This window comes from Kwoniella botswanensis, chromosome 1, assembly GCF_036426115.1.
Source record: "Kwoniella botswanensis chromosome 1, complete sequence".
NCBI classification, from domain to species: domain Eukaryota; kingdom Fungi; phylum Basidiomycota; class Tremellomycetes; order Tremellales; family Cryptococcaceae; genus Kwoniella; species Kwoniella botswanensis.
In genome coordinates, this window is record NC_088599.1 from 8302972 (window position 1) to 8330618 (window position 27647).

At 44.7% G+C, this 27647-nt stretch overlaps 7 protein-coding genes across 7 annotated transcripts; 5 read left to right on the forward strand and 2 right to left on the reverse strand.

Annotated features, from left to right (window-relative positions):
• Positions 1-92: 92 nt before the first annotated feature.
• L199_003122 (uncharacterized protein) lies at positions 93-5534 on the forward strand (the record flags this gene model as incomplete). Its single annotated transcript, XM_064888858.1, has 20 exons — positions 93-318; positions 533-1386; positions 1516-1919; positions 2032-2280; positions 2345-2402; positions 2478-2554; positions 2627-2693; positions 2741-2780; positions 2838-2847; positions 2900-2980; positions 3031-3115; positions 3190-3256; positions 3314-3524; positions 3591-3615; positions 3679-3762; positions 3839-3903; positions 4040-4098; positions 4152-4177; positions 4241-4475; positions 4570-5534. 20 exons carry the CDS (start codon positions 93-95, stop codon positions 5532-5534), a joined length of 3888 nt encoding a protein of 1295 aa, XP_064744930.1.
• A 707-nt stretch (positions 5535-6241) lies between these two features.
• On the forward strand, positions 6242-9698 carry L199_003123 (uncharacterized protein; the record flags this gene model as incomplete). Its single annotated transcript, XM_064888859.1, has 5 exons — positions 6242-6780; positions 6865-8042; positions 8093-8269; positions 8329-8520; positions 8581-9698. 5 exons carry the CDS (start codon positions 6242-6244, stop codon positions 9696-9698), a joined length of 3204 nt encoding a protein of 1067 aa, XP_064744931.1.
• A 115-nt stretch (positions 9699-9813) lies between these two features.
• On the reverse strand, positions 9814-11013 carry L199_003124 (uncharacterized protein; the record flags this gene model as incomplete). Its single annotated transcript, XM_064888860.1, has 5 exons — positions 9814-10002; positions 10076-10171; positions 10275-10365; positions 10450-10658; positions 10807-11013. 5 exons carry the CDS (start codon positions 11011-11013, stop codon positions 9814-9816), a joined length of 792 nt encoding a protein of 263 aa, XP_064744932.1.
• Positions 11014-11655: 642 nt separating this feature from the next.
• On the forward strand, positions 11656-13254 carry L199_003125 (uncharacterized protein; the record flags this gene model as incomplete). The annotated part of the gene is made up of 10 exons (XM_064888861.1): positions 11656-11688; positions 11752-11788; positions 11865-11944; positions 12024-12224; positions 12324-12490; positions 12574-12591; positions 12666-12762; positions 12840-12879; positions 12940-13082; positions 13156-13254. 10 exons carry the CDS (start codon positions 11656-11658, stop codon positions 13252-13254), a joined length of 915 nt encoding a protein of 304 aa, XP_064744933.1.
• Positions 13255-13875: 621 nt separating this feature from the next.
• L199_003126 (uncharacterized protein) lies at positions 13876-20010 on the reverse strand (the record flags this gene model as incomplete). Its single annotated transcript, XM_064888862.1, has 13 exons — positions 13876-14017; positions 14089-14152; positions 14225-15431; positions 15491-16178; positions 16255-17927; positions 17980-18035; positions 18095-18138; positions 18194-18558; positions 18616-18719; positions 18776-19269; positions 19327-19500; positions 19568-19578; positions 19663-20010. The coding sequence occupies 13 exons, from the start codon at positions 20008-20010 to the stop codon at positions 13876-13878; spliced, it is 5370 nt and encodes a 1789-aa protein (XP_064744934.1).
• A 1250-nt stretch (positions 20011-21260) lies between these two features.
• Positions 21261-23484, forward strand: L199_003127 (uncharacterized protein; the record flags this gene model as incomplete). The annotated part of the gene is made up of 10 exons (XM_064888863.1): positions 21261-21277; positions 21354-21417; positions 21484-21631; positions 21693-21718; positions 21785-22210; positions 22275-22403; positions 22477-22657; positions 22720-22810; positions 22866-22917; positions 22990-23484. 10 exons carry the CDS (start codon positions 21261-21263, stop codon positions 23482-23484), a joined length of 1629 nt encoding a protein of 542 aa, XP_064744935.1.
• A 1357-nt stretch (positions 23485-24841) lies between these two features.
• L199_003128 (uncharacterized protein) lies at positions 24842-27199 on the forward strand (the record flags this gene model as incomplete). The annotated part of the gene is made up of 4 exons (XM_064888864.1): positions 24842-25277; positions 25392-25478; positions 25545-25604; positions 25674-27199. The coding sequence occupies 4 exons, from the start codon at positions 24842-24844 to the stop codon at positions 27197-27199; spliced, it is 2109 nt and encodes a 702-aa protein (XP_064744936.1).
• Positions 27200-27647: the final 448 nt, after the last annotated feature.

Here is a 27647-nt window from a genome sequence, read left to right on the forward strand (position 1 = left end):
AGACTGGTGAAATCTGTGACCTTTTCGTTCCTTCTGTCCGACAAATCATCAGCTGCTTCTTCTTTGCTCCGTCTACTTCACGGTATATCAGGATGCCCGCAACCCTCTACCTCCGTCCATCTCCACGAGCGTTCTTCCTCCTGACCGAAACGCACGCTCTGATCTTCCGTCAGCCAGATGCGTCAGAGACAAAAGCCTCCAAAAGTGTTGTGGTGGCTGAATTCTTACCGATAGAAGAGGTCGATACGAGGGGTTTGGTAAAGGCTTGTAGGGGCAGAAGTGTGGAGGGTGTATTGGGTGTGACGAGTGTGCCGAGTGGTGAGTTGATATAAATCCCATGGAGTTGACGACAGAAGAGATGAAGGATGTGGCTTGGAAAGCAAGATGATAAGGAAATGCATCCCTTGGGGATGTAATATTACAGTACTGGATTATCATTGTTGTTGAATACTTCCTTAATGAGACATCACTATATTATTTGCTAAGATATCAAAAACGAAACAGCTGGCTGATCACACCTTTCTCATCTAAGATCGATCACCCATCCCAGAGATATTCCTCCTCCTCGTTTCTCACTCCACATCTCTACCATCTCTGCTACCCTCTTCATCGGCGATCAAACCCCAGAAAGTGATCGGAGTAGAATTCCATTCTCTGACATCCTCATTCTGGGATTCCCCCGAGTTACTTTCCGCCTCCGCCTCCGCACAACAACAAGCTTTGGGCTATGACGAATTCGACTATGATGACCCTATACCTTCTGGACCATCGTATACCTCCGGGGGATCAACGATGTCTCAAGCTCAGCAAATGGGATTGGAAAATCCATGTAATGGGATGCGAAAATATCTAGAGTCTGGATCGTTCTTCTATGCTGATGGTGTATCATGGGATATATCAAAGCGATTAGACGAATCAAATTGGATCTTATCATCCATTGGTTCCTCTCAGGATCATCCATTGGAGAATTTCGATGAGAGATTTATATGGAATTCATCACTTCTTCAGCCATTCCTAAACTTCCGCTTGAACCTACCTCACGATCAAAGAAGGGAGTTGGACGATCAAGCATTGTTGATACCTATAATCCAAGGATTTATCAATTCCTTACCTATATCTACAGGATATTCGTCATCGACCGGTAAACATGAAGTAGCGAGTCTAGGGTTGATATCGAGATTAAGTTGGAAAAGAGCAGGAGCGAGATTTAGAACAAGAGGAATAGATGATAATGGACAAGTAGCGAATTTCGTAGAGACGGAATTGGTACTGGCGACGGAAAGTACCTTGATGAGTTATAGTCAGGTTAGGGGTAGTGTTCCCCTGTTTTGGGAACAACCTAGTCAGGGATTGGGGACGCTACAGCAGAAGGTTGAACTGACCAGGGTGAGTGTAATCGTTAATTTCAGAACCAAAAGAAATATATGATCTTAGATGATACCCATACTGGGAGATATCGTGTTTACCACAGTCTTTCGTACATATCAGCTGACAAGTCTACCCCCCATTCTGTAGCCCCCACAAGCGACCCAACCCGCCTTCGATAAACATTTCCTCGAACTGATGTCGCATTACCATTCTATTCACGCTATCAACCTCCTAGGTCAGAAAGATGCCGAATCAATGTTATCTTCCGCCTATTCCCATCATCTCGAGTCACTCAAGCATACCCTCGCTGCCAATCCAGAGAAAGATGAGACCCTAGATGGCCAGACTAGAGGAACGATTGACCTCACACCGTATGATTTCCATTATGCCGTCAAAGTGGGCGGACACGAGATGGTAAAATATGATTTTTCGATGAGGTTGGACGAAGTGGTAGATTCTATGGAAAAGTTCGGATGGACTGCGATTGATAATACTGATGGACAGGTGATTGAGAAGCAGGATGGGGTATTTAGGGTGAACTGTCTGGACTGGTGAGTTTGCCTTTGAAGTCTGGACACTGCCTTGTTCTCTCTTCTGTTCCCATACTGGGATATCAGCTGTCTATTTTCTTCAGTCGATGAATTGAGCTGAATATAGATTCAGTCTGGATAGAACCAACTATGTCCAAGATGTTATATCCTCCTTGACCCTCTCCCGATTCCTTGATTCTATCGGATCACCCCTACAATCCTCTCAAACCCTTTGGTCAGCACACAGAGAACTATGGGCAGATAACGGTGATAGATTGAGTAAGATATATGCTGGTACAGGTGCACTTAACACATCTGCAACGAGAAGTGGGAAGAAGACTTTTGCAGGACTGTTGAGCGATGCTACGAAATCTGTTGGAAGGTGAGTCAAGCCACAATCCTAAAGACAGCGAGCATGTAAGCTGACTATCTTGAATTTTCGAAAGAGCATATATCAACAATTTCCAGGATAAAGGTAAACAGAATGCTATCGATATGCTATTGGTAAGTTATAGCTACATTGCCGTCATTAGCCTTCTACGGAATCAACTTCAGCTGACTCAAATCATACGATAATAGGGGATGATGTCTGGGCAAAGACCTGTCATATTGTTTGATCCGATAAGTGACTCGGTACAAGCAGCTTTGACAGCCAGGTAGGTCAAAGCCGTTCTGTCTCGAACTCCGAAACTCCTACTAACTCAACTCGACATGTGTCTCTTATTTAGATTAAACGAATACTCTCACACTAAAGTTTTGTCGATCTTTTCGGGAACTTGGAATCTGAATGGAAAAGTAAGTGGAAGGTTTTGTATAATGAAATTCCGAGCTGATTCGAGCAGGCTCCGGATGAGGCTTTGGATTCTTGGTTGTTCCCTCCAAGTGAGCTTTCCCCTTCGAATATGCGGTTGTATAAGCTGATACTTCATTTCTGCTTAGATACAGCTGAGTAGGTCTCGATGGTAGTGCACTGATCGTTACGTATACTGACATCTATCTAGACCGGACATCTACATGATTGCTTTTCAAGAGATCGTTGAACTTACCGCAACTCAAATACTGCAGACTGATCCGGCGAAGAAGTGAGCTGGAGTAATACACATGTAGTGTACAGCTGACTCATGTTATACAGACGGGTATGGGAAAAATTCATCATGGACACATTCGCTATGCGCAAAGGCCAAAAATCAGACTATCTTCTATACAGAAGTGAACAAGTAGGCTCATTTGTCCCCATCTCCCTGTATGATTGATTGATCTGACTGTGACTATCACTTTCATGCTGGTGTAGCTTGTCGGATCAGCATTGATCATAATCGTGAAATCAAGTCTAGCACCATACATGAGGAACGTTGAAAGTACGACCAAGAAGGCAGGTTACTCCACAACGTGTTCAAGTCCAATTGATTCTGAAGCTTACAAGATATTTCAACAGACTGGTTTATCTGGATTATCGGGAAACAAAGGTGGGGTGGCGATAAGATTCCAACTTTACGATTCGGATATATGTTTCGTCACTTCCCATCTTACTGCTGGACAATCCAATGTCACTGAGAGGAATTCCGATTGGAAGACATTAACTGCGGGGATGAAGTTCTCGAGAGGGAGGATGGTCGAAGATCATGAGTGAGTCATTTGGAGAAAGTACTTTTGTTGGTTGGAGCAAGAGCTGATGTTGTAATGGAAATGAAGGATTATCATCTGGTCGGCGGATTTGGTAAGTAGACTGACGCAACCCCTGACCCCCAGGATCATCATTCGAGCTGATGTTCTATTCTAGAATTACCGGATTGCTCTACCCAATGCGGATGTAAGACAAGCCATCGAAGAAGGCAATTTAGATGCATTGCTGGAATCTGATCAGGTGAGTCGATGATCAATGACAACGATCGTCAATAGTAACACGCCCGAACGCATGATACTGACACTGATTCATCTAGCTACATAACGCTATGGATGCTGGAGAAACCTTCATAGGGTATGAAGAAGGGCCTGTATCGTTCTTGTCAGTCCTTTGAAATTTTCTGTCATATAGGAATCGTAACTGACGCTCCCGATGTCGTTCCTGTTCCGTTCAGACCAACTTACAAGTAGTATGTCTAGCGATATTAGCAGTGGTGCACGATGCTGACTTGACGTAGTGATAACGGTACTGAGGACTATGATACCAGTGAGAAGCAGAGGGTACCAGCATGGACAGGTAAGCTGCAGACTGCATTAAAGGTATGATATTTTAGCTGACAAAGAGACCAGATCGTGTTCTGTTCAAAGGATCAGCAGTGAGTGGGATACTTTCATTGAATTGACTGAGAATATATACACCGTACTAACCTGCACTACAGCTCCGGTTGAAGGAGTACAATCGGGCGGAATTGATGACATCGGACCATCGGCCTGTTTATGCTGTTTTCGACGCGACCATCCGCGAAGTCGATCATGCTCGCAAAGATGCGATCTCGAAGGAGATCGTACATTCTATCTTGACCAGTGGAGGTGAGAAGAAGATGGACGAGAAGGTGGAAGCTGTCGTTAGAGGTCATGGTGGACCAAGAGATTTGGTCAAGGATTTGGCGAGAGGTGAGTTGTTCTGCGTCTCATCAGGATACTTTGAGACGGAGCATTGCTATGTGGTGGAGATGGTTTATTGATCTTGTCTCAATGATTGATACAGTCTCGGTAACTCCTTCTCTACGTACGCCTAGTCCAAGACTGCCACCCAGACCTACATCTGCAGCATCGATGAAAGAGACCCATTCCCCAGTTACGGCAACAGCAAGACTGCATTCGCAATCCCTCTCCACTCCACAACAGACAGCATCCTCTTCCCTTCGAGCTTTATCATCCAGCACCTCGTCGTCGTCTCTCAAGCAGAATGCAAGAAGACCTCCTCCAGCTATACCTACCAGGTCAGCTATCTCACCAGATATACAAGCACATTCCATCGTCCCACTGAACCCAGATAGGAGATCACCTATACCTAGATCTTCTTCGCGAGGTTTGTTAGCCAATGGAACTGGATCGACCCACTTAAGCAATTCAACGCCCACCCCGTCAATTACACCTTCTTCGACGGGTGATTTCGTGATTGTACCCAATACCAACACCAACGCAAAATCGTATCCACCACCGTTACCGCCCCGAGCCGTTCCCACACCTAAATCAAGTTTAGATGTGAAACCCTCAGAACAAGGCAAAGTTCCGGTCATACCTAGATCATCATCTGGTTCGGTTGTAAACAGGACAAACGGAGAAGAGAAAGAAATCCAAGAGGGATTATCCTTAACTCAACTTCGAGCTAAATTTGAGAACCCGAATAAGGATAATTCTTCGACAAATCCTATAAAGCCTAAACCTATTCCTGTCGTTGCGAAATTGCCTAGAAAATCACTGGACATCAATGGATCGCCTCAAGAAGGGTTGATGTCGCCCGTCAAACCTGATAAACCCCATGGACAAACACCAGTGATTCCGACTAAACCTAGACGATTAAGCTCAGGTATCGCCAAATCCCCCGAAAAGTACAAGGGCGCAGGGAATGGGAGGGGGGATGGGGATGGATCACCGGAGAAGGACAAGAAGAAACCGGAGGTGCCTAAGAAACCTATTGGGCTGGGAGTGAAGAAGGAAGGGATATAGTTATTAATATATGATATCGGTATTGTTGGGTTGGTAAAATATCATTGTTGGGTCGATAGTGTTTGTCTCGCTTTGGTCATTGTTGTATCATACTTGATGAGGATTAATGATGAATTCACGTGCCACGGCTGTGTTTGCCACAACCTGCTACTAGAACAGTAGTACTACGACTAGCACAGGGATACGTAGTAGTTGTGGTGGTGAGCACGCGTTAATCCTCGCTTCCATACCTCTCCTCTTTGCATGAACATGACGGTACTGCATATACTCATAGCATAGACAAAGATAACATATTTCGTACGCGAGAATAAAGATATGGTCTTGGCGAGCCTGAGGCTGAACGGATGATAAATACAGTATCGTAATACCGCGCCGTACTCTCTCTATCACTCTGTCCTCCTGCGTCCATAACGTAAACCACCATCAGACTTCGCTACTACTAGGTACCATATCGTCAACATCAACATAGCTTGTTTAGGTTTAGAAGAGAGAAAGATTGTCATTACAACATTTATATTCTTGATCTTCATTGTGTATCCGATGACTATATAGGAAGTTTCAATTAATCGGTCAGCAGACCTCACTTGCTTCCACCTCTTAACTATCCGACCCGATTCACCAATAACCACAACAACAAAGACGTCACCTCCTCTATTCCTCTCAACTTCTCCTGAACTCCTTTCGTATCCCCCTGTCGACTGATCGAGATGACATCGATACCTCAGGCGCCATCGTCCAGTACCGAGCCAGCTCTTCGAGAAACACGCTCAAATGCCAGTAGCAGACCATTATCAGAGATAACGGAGAACGATCAGCATAGAAGAGGGATGGTATCTTCGTCAAATAGATCAAGTTTACATAAAGATAAAGACAAATCACGTCCGGTTTCGACGATATCTGTATCTGAAGAAGCGCCCAAGAAAACTTCGGCTGGTATGGGTATGGGTGTACAGACTATAACATTGAATTTGGTCGAATATGCTAAATCACAATCGCAGTCACAAAGTACATCGACACCTACGATACAGATACCACCTCAAACTCAAGCTCAAGACCAAGAACAGAATCAGAATGGTTCAGGCTCAGGTTCAGGTTCAGATAACATCCCTCCTCCCCCTTCACCCACTACGAAACCACAGCCTCCAGATTTACCGAAAAGACCTGAGTCGTTTTCCTTGAAAAAAGGTAAAGAGAAAGAAAAGAAGGGGTCGCCAAAGCTGTTGGATAAGGACTTACCAGAGACTGGGTAAGTGATCCTTACCTATGCTAATCACATGTTTGCTTGTTTTGTGAAGAGTAAACTAATGAGCTTATACGTGTCCCACCTCAGCGAGTCATCCCGCTCGGGTGTATCATCCTTCTTACTTGCCAAAAGAGCTTCACTCCGTCCTTCATCACTTACCATCTCCTATGCGGAGGTAGCCAAACCCGTCCCTTCCCCTTCTGCAAACTCAGCTACAATCACCGCACCGACCGGATCCGCATCCGCTTTTGACTCTGTAGATAGTTTACGGACGTCTTCTTCCGGTGCGGATGTCTCTTCTAAACCAGTTACGAAGTCCAAACCATCATGGCTCAGACGAGCGAGCGGTACAGGGGCTCTACGATCTAAATCACGTACGCCACCTCCTAAAGATGATTCCTCCCTACCCACTTCCACATCTCTGCCGCCCGCATTACCAGCTCGTAAAGGCTTGGAACCACATGCGGAAGCACCTACCTCGCAATCTTTACCTGAAGAAGGGCTGGGTATGGCACCTCCCCCTTTCCCACCTAGAAAAATTTCTTATGCCAATGTCATTGCTGCTGGTCCCAGTAGAAGTAGGTTAGGTGAAGGACAAGGTAGACCTGCTTTCTCTCCTTCTTCCAGCGGAGGTCCTCCACCCTTACCCTCCAGAGATAATATAGGGAATATTAGAGGTAAGATCGCTGCGTGGACTGCAGCTGCTGCTCAATCAAGTAGTGGGTTCTCAAGATCGGAATCATCAGCTTCAATTCACACTCAATCTCAGTCTGGATCGGGAGGATCTGGATTTGGACCACAGAGATTACCAGCTTCTGCCCAGAGGGTACTGGGACATGCTGGTTCGGCCGTCCAGAAGGGATGGGCAGGTCTGAGATCGAGAGGTGTAGGTGGAAGTATCAGTTCTATGTCTTCTTTAGGTCAATCATCTAGGCGAAACGGTAATGGCAATGGATCATCATTTGAACCTTCATCATCATGGGGATCAGGGTTGAACAGGGGAAGTAGAGATAGATCAAGATCGCATAATTACGAAATTGGACATGGTCATGAAGTACCCACGCCCGATGGTCCGACTTTCGATTCTGATACGATCAAACGATCAGGAGATGGAACGGTTGGAAAGGTGTTTGGAAGGGATGTAGTGGATTCAGGAAAGGAATGGGGCATATTCGATGATACGACAGATCAAAGTGGTTTGGATGATTATGAAAAGAGAAGAAGGAAATGTTTGCCTGCTGTGGTCATTCGTTCGGTAGAATATCGTGAGTACCCTTTGGTTGTGAAAGTTGCGTCCAGCTGATGTGATCGGTAGTGCAAATATGGGGTCCGAAGGAAGAAGGGATATTCAGAATCAGCGGAAGGAGTAGTCATATTGCGAAACTGAGGAAAGAATTCGATTCAGGTGCGGATATAGATCTTACAAAATGTCATCCGGGAGATCTGGATCCTCATGCTGTAGCTGGACTGTTCAAATCGTATATACGAGAGTGTAAGTGCAGAGTTTCCGGCTGATTGATAAGCCATGGATTGATCACCCTCTTCAATCAGTACCGTCACCGCTTTTGACACATGATCTTGCGCCCCGCTTCGATTCCTACGTCAAGGGTAAAGGAAAAGCTACGAATCGAGCAACATTCGACTTTATGGCTGCTGAAGACGGACATTCAGAACAGCCAGAAGATCTTAAATCGTTGCTGCAGCAGTTACCGCAAGCTCATTGGTTCTTGCTTGCTGACACAGGTAAGCTGCATTTGCTCAGACAACCTGTCAAAGGCACATGCTGACGGTCATCATCTACAGTCAAACTTCTCGATCTTATACCTCGACATTCCTCGACAAATCGAATGACTCAGAATGCTCTTATGCTCTCCCTGGGACCCTCATTGAATATACCTGGAGCCATATTGAGCGAACTCATCGAAAAGCGCGAAGACCTATTCGCAGATCCACCGTCACCTTCAGCTCTCGAGACCGCAGAAGCTCTGATAGATTTTGGCGACGTGTCCATACCGCCTGTCACTCCGTTGACCGAAAGATCCTCAACACCCGTGTATTCAAATACAGATGATCATCCTGGTCCTCCATCCTATATGGGATCCACAAAATCGAAGAAAGGACCTCGCATACCTGCGAAACCAAGTCTGACAAGGTTGTTCACCTCATCCAGCCATACTTCCCTACCGCGACAGAAGAGCATAGATACGTTGAACAGTATACTTAGTCCTGAACCTCCTCGAGTGGAAGTACCTATCTCACCTGCATCGCCCTTACCTTCATTCGAACCTTCTCGATCGGAGGATACCACACCTAAAGCTTTACCCGCACCACTAATACTCTCCACCGCCACGGCTGAGAATGTACCTGTTCCTGAAACACCGATACCCAATTCGGATACAACATCGTCAGATAAGATTGAAGAGATACATTATCCAAGTGGAACGGTAGATGAAAGATCCAAGCTGTTTTCTACGCCTATAGCAGATAGATTTCAAAATACCTCTTCGCCCTTCCCTTCACTCCGTCATGGTCAGGGTAAACCTAGAAGCTCCAATGGATCAACATTGACTATCAACTCTTCGGCTAGCGAAGGTAATTTATCTAAAGTCGCTCAGGTGGACCATAGTCCGAATTCTGTTAATGTTATCAGAAGGGGAGCACCTGTGTTTTTCTCCTCTGCTGCTGTGCTTGATCGACACTCTAGTACTTCAGGTGGCGGACACAAGAGATCAGCATCGGCGTCTGCGACTGCTACTCTGAATAATGCAAACACAAGTGGACTGAAGAGGAAAGATAGTGAAGAAGATGAGTCGAATGATGACAATGGGAAGAAGAATGAAGATGAAGATGGTAGAGAGCAGAAACGATTATCGGCCGCACCAGATAGTCTGAACTCAAAAATTAGAGAATATACTGTATAGAGCATAGGCTATATAACATATCATCAGAAAGATGGTGGGTTGATGGGTTGTCTTGAGCTGTGTAATCATATGCATAATCTATTTGTCATGTTACCTCTGTACTGTACCTTCCAGATCACCTTGATTTCTTCTTCTTATCCTCTTCTTTGGACTCTTTGTCCCTGTCTTTCTCTTTACGATTTTTCTCCTTGCTTGAGCCAGACCTTTTCTCGCGTTCTCGCTCTTTGTCTTTATCTCTATCTTTAGTTTCTTTGGATTCATTTTTTTCTTTAGGTAAGAACTTTTCAATCAACTTGATTGCGCCCTGTTCACATGAGGGAAAACAGATTCAACTGAGAGTTACTTACTCCTCACATATAAAAATGTAAAGAACTCACATAAATCGGTTTCTTATCTTTTGGTTTACCTCTTGAATCTAGGATCACTTCGATATCGATGATGGAGTACATCACAAGACAGAATATTGCTTTTAGCTAAACCAAGAGCTGTTAGCTCTTATTTCATCTAATTCGGTTCTAATGCTCGTCGGGGTTGGTGAAGAGCTAAATTGTAGACACAGATAGACACTGTGCTCACCTTAGGCCACCAAACCAACGATCTAGCTTGATCTCTAAACAAGAGAATTTCGAAATATTCCAAAACGGAAAGAATTATCCAGTACGATAGCCTAAGTCGGGATCAATCAAACGAGAAGTCGATAACGGCTCGAACAGTGTAATTTTGTTATGATATGAACATGGAATGAACTTACCATAACACCCTATCTTTTGTTTTATAGATTGATTTACTAGTACAGTGCAATGGGATGAAATAGACTATAGGCCATGTCAGGAGGAAATGACAATACCATGGTATTGTATACCAATAGGCAAAATGAAGAAAGAGGAATATCCCAATCGTCAGATGGGGAGTTGCGAATATATCTAAGAATTGATATAAGGGAGGACACCAATCTTTGATCTTTCCGTAGGTTACACATCAACTTTGAGGTCAGCAAGCATTCATACGAGATTGGACCCCAGGGTAGTTTATTTCTTGGATGGACGACGGAAATGGAATCGGAAGAGTTGCTATGCCAAGTCGTGCCACTTCCACCTGATTCACTCACCCATCGATCTACCACTTCTCCAGCTTTGACCTCTTCCGGTCTGATTTCTTCCCTCAGCTTCTTCTCTTTTTTCTTCGCCTCCTCCAATGCTGCAAGTTCATCTTTCTCTGCCTGTTGAGCTAAGTGGATATGATATAATGCTGCTTGACCTGCTGGAGTGAAATTGGTCAGGGCAGCTGCTTCGAGAGTGGTAGGCTTTTTGGACATTCTGTTTTGCTAAACTCATATGATGAACAAAAGCCAAAAAAATAAAAAGATACGTAGGACTTCATAATAGTAGATACGGAATAGCTCTAATAGATTAAACAAGGATACAAAGGATTCCTTGACCTTTGTGACTCTGAGAAAGGATGTGCGTTAGGTAATTCGACCAATTTCAGCGCGAAATTCGGCACTGTAAGTTGTTAAGTGGCGTGAAAGACATCGTCATCGGTGATGCATTGTCTCCTTCGGCAGGTCTTCTACGTCTTGTTTCTGGTTGTTGATTGTATGGATATGGGATACAATGAAGTGTTTTATATTGACGTATACTAGGAACTTCACTGCTCAGTGGTCCCTCACAAGACACTATTCGACGTATGAAGTGTTATATAATTCATCTGACGCACTGACCCCCTCCTTTGGTATATGTCTTTTTATCCTTTTATTCATGACTGCATGTTCGTTCTTTCCTCCTTCTCTCTCCATGCTTCTACTTCATCTTTCTCTTTTTCCATCTCTCAATTTCCATCGGTCAATGTTAGATTTCATACTCGATAGTCATTACTTTCGGGCGATACACCCTCGACTTCCAATTTTTCACATTACCGGAGAATTACTGTATTGATCAATACGGATCCAAAAGGAAAGATGTTGTCCGTAGGAAACGCCATTGGCTTTGAGGTGGGCAGTCGTCATCTTTGAGAAAGTTGAGTTACATGCTGCTGACTGCTCAAGTCTTGGTAGGCATGGGTAGAGGAAAGGAAGGATAAGATCAGACTGAGTGAGTACCTCAGTCCTTTCTCTCTTGGTTAAGGAAAGGTAGCTGATCCTGACTATATCACTATCCGGTTTGCCAGAGGAATATCAAGTCACCCACCATCCGGCAAAAGGGAAAGAATCAGCGTATACTGAATGCTTCCTCGAGACTGTTGACCAGGTAAATCCTTGTTTCCTTTCAATGGTCCCTGCTGGAAAGGAAACGAGCAGAAGTTGACACTGCACCGATGTACTTTCAGCCATTTCGAATTCAGATATCTAGACTTCCCAATCTCAAGGATCATAGGGACATCAGGTTATCTCCCTATATCGATGGGAATCTTCTTTTGGCGAAAGCGTGGTTGAAAGATCACAAGTCATGTCAGTGGGATCATATTGTTCAAAAACAAGAACAAGGCAAGAGGGAAACTATCAAATCATCCTTGTATTTCACTCCTCTGGTCAGTGCATCATAAGTGATCATTATCCGTTCACAGGGGAAAGTAAAGAAACCCTGAATTCGTCTAATCTGAATACACGACCCTTCCCACTCATTTTAGCCAACGACCGATGATCGAACCAAAGTGACCATCAGCCCCGAAACTCTCAGAACCCTTGGGACCATCGAGATCGTTCTCGAAGTGGGTTCTTATAAACCTACTGGCTATGAAGCTCGACACACCTCGAAGCTGGACAAGAAGGGCACTATTCACGAAAAAACAAAAAAGTGAGTTCCTCTTCTGATACATGCTGGTCTTCAATTGCTGCAAGACATCAGCTTATATAGCTATTACATTCGTTCGCTTTCAGATTGCCTTATGCCATATCGTAAGTCGGTGACATGCCATTTCACAGGCATTCAACGCCAGGATCGAGCTAATTGGAGCCCATAAACTCTATAGTGCTGTCAACGGAGAGCAATACGAGCTACCAAGAACAATGCATTATATCTTCACACCCGCAGCAAAGGGCAGTAAACTCTATCGTTTCCTCTTCAAAGTGAGCCGGATCTCCGAGACGAGATTTTTTTGCCGAGTGAATGACAGAGCCTATTAGCTCACCATCGGGTTCCACAGTACCGTCCTCGACCTGCTTTGGTTTTTCTGAAAGTGATTGGTGGGTTCTATCCATATTCTTCGAGAAGTAAGGAAGATCTGCTGAGTGCCACAATGATAGATGAGCCCGCACAATCCCATTACGTGTCTCGAGTCAGCATTAAGAGAAAGTCGTCATCGGTGGGTGAAGCGATAGAAGTGGTAGATGATCAAGAAGGAGAGCCGAATCCTTCCCTTCAAGCCAAACGAGTCAAATATCTGGAGGTAAGGCATTGCAATCAGCTAATGGATGTCGTCGTTGCGGGGTATTTGGCTGACCGTATAACATGTGATGCAGGAACAAGTCCGAAGACTCTCGTCTCAGCACAGCCAATCGCTCGAGGCAGCTAGGAAGAACGATGAGATTATAGACATAACCTCTGCCGACGATGTCTAGCGCCACTTCTGGTACTGTACAGTAGATGTGATGCTGAGTTTGTGGCGGTTTCCCACTTCTCTATTAATAATGTATCAGAGTATATGATGTTGTGTGTATCGCTGAATGTATGTGTATGAATATCAAGATATATCGAGCGTCTACATCGGATACTGTGTAGACTATTCCAGGCATCATTGTTTACTCCCCGAGCTCTTTCGGCGGTATCTTTCAACCCACATACAATGATTGCTGTATCTATCTTTGTTTGCACTATGTTCCTTCTTTCTCATTACCTATGTTGACCATCTTTTTCAAGACGCTCCATATGCTCTTACTTGAGTTATGAATCATCATCCTCTTCAGGTGGTATACATTGAGACCAAACGTGCGTCACAATGGATAAAACATCAATGGTCATACAATCTATAACACATACTCTTTTTTTTCTACTTCTTAAATAATCAATCATATATTCGTCAGCGTCAAGAGTCAACAGTTGAACCAAAAGAAAGAAGAAGTCAGGAAAGCGAAGTTAAATTACTTTACAAAAATTGTCCGTGTGGCTGAAAAAAAAAGCAACAAGAGGTATATGTACGTGTAGGATTGTAGATGACATGGTATATTCGATCTATGAATGTCTTAGAGGGAAGTTTCAGGATCAAACTGCTGTAAGAGATGCTTGAGCTGAACCACATCCTCCGTACGTGGAGCACTCGCTGATACACTCGGCGTGAGGTTTGATCCTGGTGTTGAGTTGTTGAGATCTTCCATTGCTAGCCAGCTAATACAAGCCGAGACCAATCTTGAATCAGCTTGGCGCGATTGATACAGGACACTGCTTAGTGAACTCACTGATCAAGTTGTGACCTCAGACTCTTTGCTTTCAATCTGAAATGGGAATATACAGCTTGTTCGTCTATATCCCGTACGAACGGTATGATCAGCAGAGCGTTGTATTAACTAGTAGATTGGTCAATCGTATACTCACAAGGGAAAAGTTTACCATCCTTCCCAGGAGTGATCCCACTCTCACTCTGCATCTTATCCATCTGTTCAATCAAGAAATCCTTCTCATCCTGTTCATCCTCCAATTGCCGTTTCAGCGCGTCCACCTCCATCTCTAAAGCTTTGATCTTTTTACCAGATATCAAATCTTGCCCGGCTGTCGAATGCGACTGACTATGACCATGTGTAGGAGTTCCATTGGAATTGATGACTGATGTTCTCTTCGAGGGAGTCAAAGGCGTAGCGGAAGCTTCGTTCAGTCTCCTTAACTGATCGGACATATCACCTCGTAGCGCATCATGGGACTGCTGTAATCCCCTTAACAAGTCTTCTCTTCGCAAATTCGAGTTCGACGGTGTAGATGGTGTAGGTGTAGGGAGTGGTCTAGAAGAAGCGGCAGATACAGCTTTCTGTAATTCGTTTATCTGATTCTGTAATCTCTGATTCTGTTCCAGGGTATTTTGATGTTCGATCTCCAATCTCGATAAATCATCTTGTGACTGACGATATTTTGCCTCCAACCCTCTGGCAGACGAAGCAGATAGAGAAGCAGTGGAAGCTTGTTTCCTCTGATCCTGTAAATCTTTTTCTAAAGAATTGATCCGAGATTCCAAAACTCTTCTAGCTTTCTTTTCTTCTTCCAGCAATTGAGTCAAATCTTTATCTTCGGGTGATAGAGATGCTCTGGCCGATCTAGCTTCTTTAGATTTCGATGCTTTGAGCTTATCATATTGTCTAGCTAGATCTTCCAGATCGGCATTCAACCTATTCCGATGGGTTTCAAGACTCTTCAATAGGGTATTCAGTCGATCATTCTCCTTGATCTGTTCAGCCAATTGTTGATCAGTGAATTTCTTAGCTTTTTCAAGTACGTGATAATGTTCGACCACAGTCTTGTTCTCTCGACCACGTAAGAAATCAATCTCTTTATCACGAGCTTTGATATCTGCTGCTGCCTTTGCTAGAGCTCGTTCAGCTTGTAAAGCGGTATTTCGATGTTCAGCCAATTCGACTTGGTTGTTGTGAATTTCTTGTTCGAAATGATGTCGTTTGGAAGATTCCTCGTGTAATTGTCGGGTGATGTTGTCCAACGATTTGGCCCAGTTTGCTTTTTCACCTTCAATCTCGAGCACAGCATCTTCCAACCCGTTATATTCGTCTTGTAGGGCGTGAAGGTGTTTTTCGATGTCCTAAAACATCGACATACATGATCAGCAAAACATATCAATGAATGAGATATAAAACTCACATCCCTGGCCTGAGCGATACTCTGAAGTCTACTCTCTGTTCCACTCAACTGTTCTCTCACCATCTCCAATTCCTTCTCATCCTTTCTCCTATGCTCTTCCACCTCGTTGATCTTGACTTGCATAGCAGCTAATTTCTCTTCTTTCTCTTTCAAAGCATTCTGAGCAAGCTTCAGATCCCTTTGAGCATTGGTATGACTATTCTTCAACCCTTCTACATCGACTCTAAGCTTATTGGCAAGCTGTTGAGCAGCTTCACGTTGATCATCCAGCGATTTCTGGAGTTGGGAAACCTGATCTCGTAACCTTGACATCTCTTGTTCTCTCGATTTATCAGCTTCTTGTCTCTTGGAATCTTCCGACGATCTAGCAGCCATGACTTTTCGCAAATCATCTAATTCTTTTTCGAGTTTCTGCCGAGCGGATACTTCAGCTTGTTTCTCTTTATCTTTAGCGGCAATTTGAGATTTCATGCTTTCCACCTTCACATTAAGAGCTGCCAATGCTTGCTCCGAAGTTTCTCGCGCTTTGTCAGATTCCCTCTGTTTGGTTTTCAGTTCTGACAATTCACGTTGTTTAGCCTCGACGGAAGTGGTATGTCGTTGAATGGTGGATTGAAGTTCGTCCATTTGACTTTTGGCTCTTCGCAGATCTTCGCTCAGAGCTGTTGCTTGACTATTACCGGATTCACTATACATTCGATCCGAGTTCCAATAAGCTCAGTAATACTCAATAAGTAAATCTTCATGTGTGAAAGCAGACTTACGCTTTGCCCTTCTCCAGCCGTAATCGCTTTTCCATCTCCATCAAATTCGCTTCCGCTCGATCTTTCGCTCTTTTCAGCGCTTCTTCTTTTTGTGTAACTTCCCTCTTCAGATCTTCAACCTTATTCTGCAATTCCACTTTGTCTTTTTCCAATTTCGAATAGACATTTGATCGTTCTTTGGAGTCCTTCAATAATTCCGCTTCACGCTTTTGCCATATCGAACCTTGTTTCTCTAACATAGCAGCTTGTTCCACTAACGCTTCGAAATCAGCTTGGACTTTGGATAATTTCTCTTTAGTCAAATCCGCTTGGGTAGATGCCTTTTCCCTTTCCGAATCTAGAAGGTCTATATCACCTTCCAACTCTTTAATCTTCTCTTCCAACTCTGCTTCTCTAGCTTTGGACCTTTCCAACATCCTATCTTTCTCTCTACCCAACTCCCTCTCGGATGAAAGATCACCTTCAACTTTGGTCTTTTCAGCTACCAGTGAAGATTTTAGTTCTTCCAATTTCTTCTTTTCCATTTCATCGCGCTCCGCTCTCTCTTTAGCCATAGCTAATTCAGCCTGTTTACGAACCAGCTCGTCATCCGTCCGAGTGGCCGCTAGCAATGGTCGTACTTTGACGTATAATCCCCACCACGGCCAATCTTTCAGTTGTAGGTACACTCTGGCATTTCGTTGTATCGTACGAACAGCTTGAGCTCGATTGATCAATTTGAGGATCCTTCGTCGGGCTACATGCATCCTAGCAGCTGATTGGAATCGCCTGAATAGGTCCGTAAGGAGATTATCCCTTCTTTCTTCCAGTTCAGCTAAAATACCAGCTTTAAAGAAAATCTTGGTTGCACCAATCTTATAGAATTGCTTATCCAAGTCTAAAGCTTCGGCTATACGTTCAGCGGCTTTTCGACCATCCATATATCCTTTAGGTATGACGCCAGGAGTAAGCACTTCGTATCGTTGTCTGAACTCTGCGAATGAATGTCGGTTGGGATAACCCAATCTTGCAATACGGATACCTTCCAGTACACCATTACATCTGAGTTGATCTAAAACGAGGTTTACGTTGACTTTTCCAGGCTGTTTATCCGAGTTTGGTACGATACATCTGACGAAGTGCGGCTGAGTGCTGGAAAGCTGTTGCATGAGCTGACCGAGCTGTTCCTTGTGTCTTTGACCAACAGTTCGGAAAGCACCTCGTTTGACTTTCTTGACTACTCCTACAGTGGCAGCATCTTCCGCATACTCAGAGAACAGCGTAGCGATCGAAGGGATTTCCGAGGTCGCCAATAATCTCGCAACAGCTTCGTTTATGGGATCTTTGTTCTTCTCCAGCCATCCTTGAGTTCGGTATTCCACATCACCAGCGTAATGCTTGATGACGAAACCTGCTCCGAATCTGGTAGCTTTGAATTTCGACGATCCAGGGTGTTTGGGAGTGGCTCCTTTGGGAGTTTCCCATAGCTGCTGTACCTTTTCGGTAAACGTGAGATCGGTGGCTCGGGGCATGATACATTCTTCGTCAAGAAGGGATAGCATACCAATGGGTTGGGTGGATTCGATCAGTTCGATCGTCGGCTGAAGGTCTAATCCAAAGTTGACATAGTCCCATTCGATACCTTCTCGAGCGTACTCTTCTTGCTCCAAGGTGAACATGTGGAAGTTGAAGAACTATAGCTTTGTCAGCATAGTTCGCATACAAAGATGCCCAAAGACAGCTCACCTGTTGCAGCTTCTCATTGGTAAAGTTGATCAAAAGCTGTTCATAACTGTTCTCGACTATGTGATAATGTCAGCTTGGTGCTGATAATGGAGTTTCTAACCTGAGCTTAGCTTACCGAAAATTTCGAAACCAGCAATATCCAACACACCGATTGATAACCTGTTTCCTGTTATTAGCAAAAACAATCAAATTTGGAAGACGAGTTATGGCTTACGATTTGGCACTTGGCCTATCCAGAGCCGTGTTAATTCTCTCTACCATCCAGCCAAAGGTCTTCTCGTACATGAATTTACACAATGCCGCTAACTCATCTTCGGCCTGCTTCTTCGTTCGTGCATTTGTGACCCATTCTCTACCAGCTCTCACTTTAGGCTGTAGGACGGATTTCGTAAACTCTTTAACGGATATACCTAAAAGGTGACATATTCGATCTGCAACCGGTTGCATTGCAGGTGGTAAGAACGCTTGATCGGTTGCTGAGCCAGTCAACAGTAGGTTCCCGATATGTAGGATGACAGCTGGTATACGGAATAATTCGAATTGCTCGGTTTCGGTAAAGCCAACGACAGCTAATGCTTCCTATGAACCCATTGTGGATCAGCATATTAATACAGAACAGATAGCTGGATGGTTTACCTTTAACAATCGCCATTCCGTATGGTCATTCACCCCGTCAATTTGTAATCTGGTCTTCTTCAGGAACTCAAATTTCTCAGGGCCTCCGTCAAGCAGCAATCGATCTATCCGTTGAGAATTAGCTTATGAGACATAATGATCGAATGACAAGGTAGCTCACCAGCCAATTTCGCTTCTTTTGCACCTTTCAGCAATTGATAGAAAACATGGAAACTCCGTTCTCCCTCCGCTCTAGCTGTAACTCTACTCTTCTCCAGAAGGTACCAATCTATATTCGCTCCCGCGATAGCACCAGAGGGTGAAAAGAATATCCTAATGAATTTACCAAATCTACTTGAGTTGTTATTCCTCATGGTCTGGGCATTACCAAACGCTTCCAATATTGGATTCGCCTGGAGGATCTGTTGTTCCAATAAACCCAAGGAAGGTTCGCTTATTGCCAATGAAGATAGATCAATCTCAGATGCATCTTTACCTTTGAATGACGATGATCGAGGTAAGCCAGTCGAAGGTGCTTTGGAAATTGACTTGCTGCGTGTCAAGGAAGAGGATGAGGATGAAGTCGGATCAGAGGGGATTTGAGAAGCTGCTATAGCTGCGAGGTACTGGATGACTTTTTTGGTATTTTCTGTTTTACCTGCACCTGATTCACCACTGTACAACACATCATGAGTTAGCTAAAATAGAGTCCCTAGCATATAGGTAACTCACGTAATCAGGATACTCTGACTTTCCCTCTCTTCGCCGATCTGCTGCCAAGCTCTTTCGGCTACTGCATATATATGAGGCGCGTTCTCTTCTCTCCGTCTCGTCCGATACTGAGCGATATGTTTGGGGGTGTAGATAGGGAGCGGTTGATAGGGATTGAGGGATATCAAGAAGAGTCTAAGTAAATCGTTATATCAGCTGTCATGCCAAGCTGTCTCAACGTCCGGTTAATCTGGGTACTCACCCAGAATAAGTCTAGATAACGTTGAATGAACATCCTCTCACCGTCAGCTTCTAACTTTCGGCAATCAAGAAGACACCAGTGATAAGTCAACTCACATAGATATTATTACTCTGATACCTCATCCTCAAATTATTAATCACACTAGCTTCGTTCAAATGCGTCAGATCCGCTATATCCTCTACACCATCGAATTGAGGAGGGTTCATCGGACTGAGCTGATAGAGCGGTACCGTACGTAGCTCGTTGCTCGTTGAAATCTGAACTTCGGCGGTAGCGTCGGGTGACTTATCATCGCCTGATTGAGAGCGGATCCAGCATGGTGAGAATCCTTCTATTGGGTCTGGTACCCACATTCTCCTATGTGAGGAGGAAGGGGGAGCATCGTAAGGATAGATTGGTGGGCGAGGGGTAGTACGACGAGTAAGGGAGACGAGTCGATCCATCGTAAATTAACGAGATGTCACAGTCATGAATGAAAGAGTAGATGTTGTTAACAATAGGTTAGCTATATTTCTCTTCTTTTGCAGGTCAAATATACCTATACCAAAATAAGCAACATCATGATAGAATGAAGACCCACTTCTTCTCGTTGAACTCGGCTTGCGCCGCTGCCAAAGCACCTTGATCCCTCTCATCCCTATTCACCCTTCTCAACAGCGATGAAGGGTCCATGTTGGCTAGTTGAGTATGTGATTAGATCTGGACCATGTGTGGAATTAAGATAGAAGGACAATGCGTCGATGCGTTGACCGATGTAGGAATAGCTAAAGGAGGGTGATCGGAATGCTCGGAGGAGAAATGGTTGTTGGACGTAGATTGAGTAGCTGGTGAAGGGGAAGTTGATGATGGGATAGAAGTTGAATAAATGAGGTGGACGTTGATGATTGGGGCTACTGGTTGATGAGATTATCAAAGAGTTGCTTGATACCTATTCATAGCTCGTCTTGATCAGCTGTCGAATCCGTTGGTCGTCGTCGGTCGTGGTCGTGGTTGTGATTGATGATGGTAGAGCGCAGATGGCACGGATGCTGAATGTGTGTGTGTGTTACTTACTGCTCTACTGTATTGTTGTTGTTCATCCCGTCCAACTCTCTCGTGGCTGTTTTCGCTTTCACGCGTCTCACTTCAAAAGTCAATAACAGCATATTTGATTCCGTCCTCTCCTTTATGAGCCACACCAGTAAACTCCGTTGACGCATCTGAGCTTGACAGCGGGAATAACCAGACCACGTGGTTCTGTCCTTTGGTCTAGCAGCAAGATGGTCATACCTCCTCCACAGACGATGCATGTTACATATTCACCGCTCTTCTTCTTGTTCTTCCTCCTCTACCTACCGTCTTACTGTATCCCACATAATCAAACTCAAGGAAATCTACTTTCAAATTCACTTCAGTACCCGCTCAACCAACACCAACTAAGTTGCAGCGATACACTTCTCAGTCACCACAACGACATCAACAATTAACCGAATTTGACTGTCCACCAACTCCACAGAATTACATAGCGTCCTCACATCGTAGAGTGACTGATAATTCAGTTGCTATAAGCACAATTATACAACCTCTCTGAACAACAACTCGCACTCATACTCAAGACCTTTTACGCTCGCATCAAATCCCGCAAGAACAAGCCCCGTCATCCAATCTTTGTTACTCCCACCTTCCCTCTTCCCCGTACACTGATATGAACAATATGGCTTCCTCGTCAACGTAAGTGCTGGGATTATCTTCTCAACTCCATATAATAGGGAAGAGTATCGGCTGATAATCGAGTCATGCCGTACAGAACGAATAACGATTGGAAGCAGGGTCTAGTAGCCCCTCCCAAAGATTTACGTCCTCAAACCGAGGTAAGCTTTCTGTTCGTTTCCACTTGTGCGCTTCAGCTCATCGTCCCTGCTTGTGTGATCATACAGGATGTGACAGCAACACAAGGATCATCGTTTGATGACTTCGACTTACGAAGAGAATTATTGATGGGGATCTACACAGCTGGATTTGAGAGACCTTCACCTATTCAGGAACAGGCTATTCCTATGGCTTTGACTGGACGGGACGTCTTAGGTGAGCTTCATCTACAATCTCCAGTTGGACCGCACCTCATCACTCATCCGTTGATCCGTAGCTCGTGCAAAGAACGGTACTGGAAAGGTCAGTCTTCATTGCATTGTTTTTTGTTTGGACAACAGCTGATATCAGCTATTTCGACTATCTTAGACCGCATCATTCATCATCCCCACTCTTAACCGAATCAACACTTCATTCTCCCATATTCAAGCAGTCTTACTCGTCCCTACTCGAGAATTGGCTTTACAGACATCACAAGTATGTAAAACCCTCGGAGCTCATATACCAAATCTACAAGTCATGGTCACAACCGGTGGCACAACCTTAAGAGACGATATCCTCCGATTACAAGAACCAGTCCATATACTGGTGGGTACACCTGGAAGAATCTTGGATCTGGGTGGGAAAGGTATAGCGGATTTGAGGAAATGTGGTATATTCGTCATGGATGAAGCGGATAAATTGTTAAGTGAAGAATTTACACCGGTCATAGAACAGTTGTTGAACTTGTGTCCACAAGAAAGACAAGTTATGCTGTTCTCTGCTACTTTCCCTTGGAATGTCAAGGAATTCTCTGTAAGTCACATTGGTGTCTAGAGCCACAGAGTATCGACTGATGATTTGGAATGAAACCGTATAGGATCGTCATATGGTACAACCGTTCGAAGTCAATTTAATGGATGAACTCACTTTGAAAGGTGTCACACAGTATTATGCATATGTGGAAGAAAGACAAAAAGTACATTGTCTCAACACGCTCTTCTCCAAAGTGAGTTTTAGGTAACCCGCATTGGTTAATCACAACAAGATATCGGGAACTGACGAGTGAATCCACGTCATAGCTCCAAATCAACCAATCTATCATCTTCTGTAACTCCACCAACCGAGTCGAATTGCTGGCCAAGAAAATCACAGAACTCGGTTATTCATGTTTCTACTCTCACGCCAAAATGCTTCAAGCTCATAGAAATAGAGTATTCCACGATTTCAGGAATGGTATGACACGAAATTTAGTCTGTTCAGGTGAGCTGAGTTTTCTCTTACAACCTCTGGGAAATGTCAGCTCATTGGTTGTGGTAAAACAGATCTCTTGACTCGTGGTATCGATATTCAAGCTGTTAACGTTGTGATTAACTTCGATTTCCCTCGTACTGCTGAGTCCTATCTCCATAGAATGTAAGTCGTCCTACTAGCTGCACGATTAAGACAATACTGATAAAGTCTCCTGTAGCGGTCGATCTGGTCGATTCGGTCATCTTGGTCTTGCCATCTCCCTTCTCACTGTTAGTAACGTTTTGTTGTCTACCCTCCTTTTGACTGCTCAAAGCTGACTTCTCACTTTTCTTCGGCTTTAGCTCGAAGACAGACATAATCTATATAGAATCGAATCTGAACTAGGAACTGAAATTGCCCCTATCCCTGCTGTTATCGATCCTGTATTATACGTTGCTCCCTCCGCTCCCGAAGAACCATCACCGCCACCAAGAGCTGCTGCTCCTAAAGCGCTGCCTCCTTCTAAACCCGCTCAACAACAAACTTACGCTCAACCTCCTCAACAGCCGCAACAGCAACAACCACCTGCTCAAGCTCAAGCTCCATCACCTGCTCAACAGGATGGGGTGACTCCCCCTAATGCTCAGAATGGACGAGGCGGTAGACCCAACAATGCTCCTAGAGCACCCAACCCCAATGGAAGAGGCGGACCACCAGGTCAAGCAAGGGGTGGTCAACCTGGCGGAGGAAGAGGTAGAGGTGGCAGTGGAGGAGGTAGAGGTGGAAGAGGTGGTGGACCAGGTCAACAAGGTCAGAGTAATGGTCAACAAGGTGCCCCCGCTGCTGCCAGGGCGTAAATGGGCATGGCAGATACATAGTGGTGAGGGGACAGGTGCGGTTCGGTCAGACGTGATGGTGCGGTAAACAGTGTGCAAGTTAGACCATCAACATTTGATGGTCATGGACGTATTGGTGTGCGATCGTTGAAAGAAGAAAGAAAAAAAAGGAGGAAGGGAAACCTAGGAAAGCATCAGAAGGAAGAAAAAGTATCGAGTAAATCAGAAACAACTAGATTCAACTCTAGACCTGTTAGTAGTAGTATCAGTGATGGGACGTGGGGGAGGATGAATGTTGAAGATGGTGATGGCGGCGGTGGAAGGGGAGTCCTTTATGATATATCTCTATAGCATTTTTGTAGCTCTTCATCCAGCTGAGTCAATATCTATGCATCATATATCGTAAGGTAATCCACTTGACTTTCATGGTGATCAATCAAGTCAAGCAAGTAACATCACATGTGAGACATTGTTATTGACTCGATTGGTTGATGCGTAAGGGATCATCTTGTAATCTACAGATTAGGAAATTAGGCTTTTTAAGGAAATTCGAGTGAACCAATCTAATCACCTGATGTCTGTCTAAGAAAGGACATATTGATCGTCGTGTGGATGTACCCTCTAGCTTTATCGACAGGATGTATCGGTACAGCCAGTCTCGGGTATCGTGGATGTACGATGTATGCATTGGACCTGAGATGGAATTGAAAGTGGGGTGATGAGTCATGGATGATGAGTGAGATTGACGTGATAAAGGATATTTATTGCTCTACTACGGTTAAACCGGTTGAGCTCACCCTCGTGGTACCTTATAAGCCACAATAAGTAAGTTAACTGCTCAGACCGTAGATAGATATTCCATCACCATCCATCCAATCTAGTCAATGTATCCTCTTTACACACCCATCAACAAAGGATATCATCAATCCCAGCATAGCATAGCCTCCCAGTGGATAAAAGCAACCCGTCCTCTGACTCATTCGCCACCTTCCTTCTTGTTTCCAATCCCATCCACACTCCTTCTCGATATTACACGTTATCCTACACGCTACACGTCAACTATACATCACACGTTAGCTCGGTGATCTGTCTTGTCGTACGCTTCTCTTGATCAACCATAACTCGCGGTACATCACCCCGCGCCGTCCAACCTCCTTTGATCCAACGTCGACCACGCGTCAATAACGTCTGGACTAGACCCATCCATCGTCAAAGAGGACAACGGTAGATGGATTGAGTAGCCCGATAGATTAGGTCCTTTGTTGTGTGCTCATATCTATCTGATCAGCTCATCAGCTCCAACTCAACCCACACAAAACCACTTGAATACGATCCCCTCTCTTCTATCTTTTCACCTTGACCATTGTTCATCGACACAATGTCAGTGCCTCTACCATCCCCCTCACCTCTTACCCCACCCACTACAGCCTCTCCCTCCAGGGGTGAGGGCGGGGCTTCAGCAAAGGCCATCCCTAAATCACGTCCTACGCCCATCTCGACCGGCCAGGCCCATTCACCTTCATCTCCAAGTTTCCGGAGTCGACCTCAACCACCTTCGTCCATCTCTAGATCACTGTTAAACGACGATAATTGGCGTGATCGTTCACCTGCACCTACCACAGCTACCGTCGCTACACCCTCTACTGCTACAACTACAAACGCGACCAGTGGGAAAGCCAAAGTGGTAGGTGGATTTGAGAAGAGAGAAATCAGATCTGCTGGATTGAATGCCGTTTCGGGTCTTTCAGCGAATAAAGATAAGAAGGACGGGAAAAGGGATAATAAAGATAAAGATGAAGCGGAAGGTGATAAAGGTATGTCCAAACACATATATCTATAATGACAGATTCTTCAAGCTCTACTACTTACGCTCACTTCTGCTGCGATATGTTGGGGTCTGTAGCTAACTTTGCTATCTCTGTTGACAGCCCTCAGTCACGTCCCATGTAGATTCTTCAAGGCTGGCGCTTGTACTGCTGGTGAAAGCTGTCCCTTCTCCCATGCTGCTCCTGACGGTGAGTTTTCTGTTCTCATCCAGGTATCCTCTGACTGACTAAGCTCATACCCTCTCATCGATGTAGCCGCCAAAAGAGAAATCTGCCAATGGTTCTTGAAAGGAAATTGTAAATTCGGTCACAAATGTGAGTATATATCGTCTACAGCCTTCTTTGTCCCTGCCTACCATACAACTGACCATCTGCATCTGACAGGTGCCCTCGCACACGTCCGACCTGGAGAACCCATGTCGATGGACCGAAAGAACAAGAAAGCCGCCCAGCTTGAGGCTAGAGAACGGGGTGATTCAGTCGGTGCATCCTCTGCTCCTCCCCCTGCACCATCTTCTGGTGCAGGTACGGGTAACACCAACGGTCTGGGTGAATCTCCTCGTCCATTGGGTATCATGCGAGGAAGGAAGAACAGTACTTCACCTGGAGAAGAACAAGTGGCTTCACCGGTACCTATCAAGTCGGCTCTTTCAACTTCTGTGCAATCCCCTCAAACTGGTAGATTACCCTCTTCACCTCTTCGAGAACCTTTTGGTCCTCCCTCTGGAGCTTTACCCAACTCGCCCAACTCGGCTGGATTTGCTCATCCAAGAGGTATCCAGGGATTCGCTTCATCTCCAAGTAGACCTTCACCCCTTTCCGCCTCGTTCGGCGCAAGCGGTTCAGTTCCAGGTCCACTCTCTCTCAAAGCCAGCTCGTCAAACCCACTTGGATCTCCACTAAGACCACCCGTCACGACCGCACCGGGATTCTCGTCCTCTTTCTCCCACCCCTCATTGCTCAATCAGGCTCATGCAAGTTCACCAACCGTACCACTTTCAGCCTCATTCGCAGGAGATAACAATTCCAATTTGCACAAATCCATTTGGACCCGATCCGATACGCCTGACGAACCTCTTTCGCCTCAACGACGAAGACCTATTCCTAAACCTACTAAATCGAACCAGGACGCTGTATTTATCGATGATGAAGATCACGGAGAGGATTTCTTACCTTCTTCATTATCTGAACTGCTCACTCCCAGAGAAAGAGCTAGAAGGATGTCAAGAAGAGATTCTCAAGGACAAGAAGATTTCGCCTCTGCTTCACCTAGCGCCAGTGCAAGTGCAGGCAGGTACGGAAATGCCTTGTGGGGCAATGGCAATGGTTATGATCATGGGAGGTTGGCTCAATCTGCTGGACCGAACCTTGGTCCGAATGCTGGAGGGTTCTTACAATCCCTTTGGTCAGCTGAAGGTGAAGATGCGAGGAAATATCAAGGACAAGGACAAAATGGAGAAGGTAACGGTAATGGTGAAGATGGGAAGGAAGGATTCGCATTTGGGCCTTCAACAGCTCAACAACCCAAACGACAAACTTCTTTACTCACTCAACAGAGATCACCTACTTCACCTACTTCACCCAATAAACAGATCCCTTCCCCTTCGGCGATTAGAAACCAAATTGGTGATACCTATCTACTAAGAAATCAATCTTCTTCACCATCCGCTACGAAGGTTTTACAGGAACATTTACCTGGACAATCTTTACCTGGTGGATTGGCTAGTGCATTATCGAGATTACATATGCAAAATGCTGTTAGCAACACCAGTGGACGGGTGGAGGAAGATGATGGGTTGGAATTGGAAGGAACGGTTCCTCTACCTGGTAAGAAGGTCGGTAACCATCAGAATGCTCACGATGGACATGGGCATGAGGAGGAGGAAGGGTTGTTTGATATGGACGGTTAGGGTGTTAGCTGCGTAGAAGCCTTTCGTTAAAAGTGCAAGGTATAAGGATGCGTATATGGGAACAGTGTTGTTGTGTAGTCGTGCATTAGACGAGGTTGTGGCTGTTGTGGTTATGTAACGGGTTTACGACTATCGTTCTGTCGTGTGTTGAGTGTTGGGTGTCCTTGGTGATAACATAAAATAGAAGTTTATATATGTGTATATAGAGAAAGGAAGTTTTTTTGATTTTACTCAATTAATCACTTACATACATAAACAGTAAAATATACAATAGAAGAATAACCAAAAGCCAAAAGAGCCAGAAATCAAAGTGCTGCGTATATATGTATTACTATTTCGTCTCTATTGGTTCTGTTCCTGCTCTGCTTCCGGAAAGATTGATAGTCCCTCGCTGCACTGTATTGTATTGTGTATATTATACATATGCCGGACGATCATTTTATCTAAA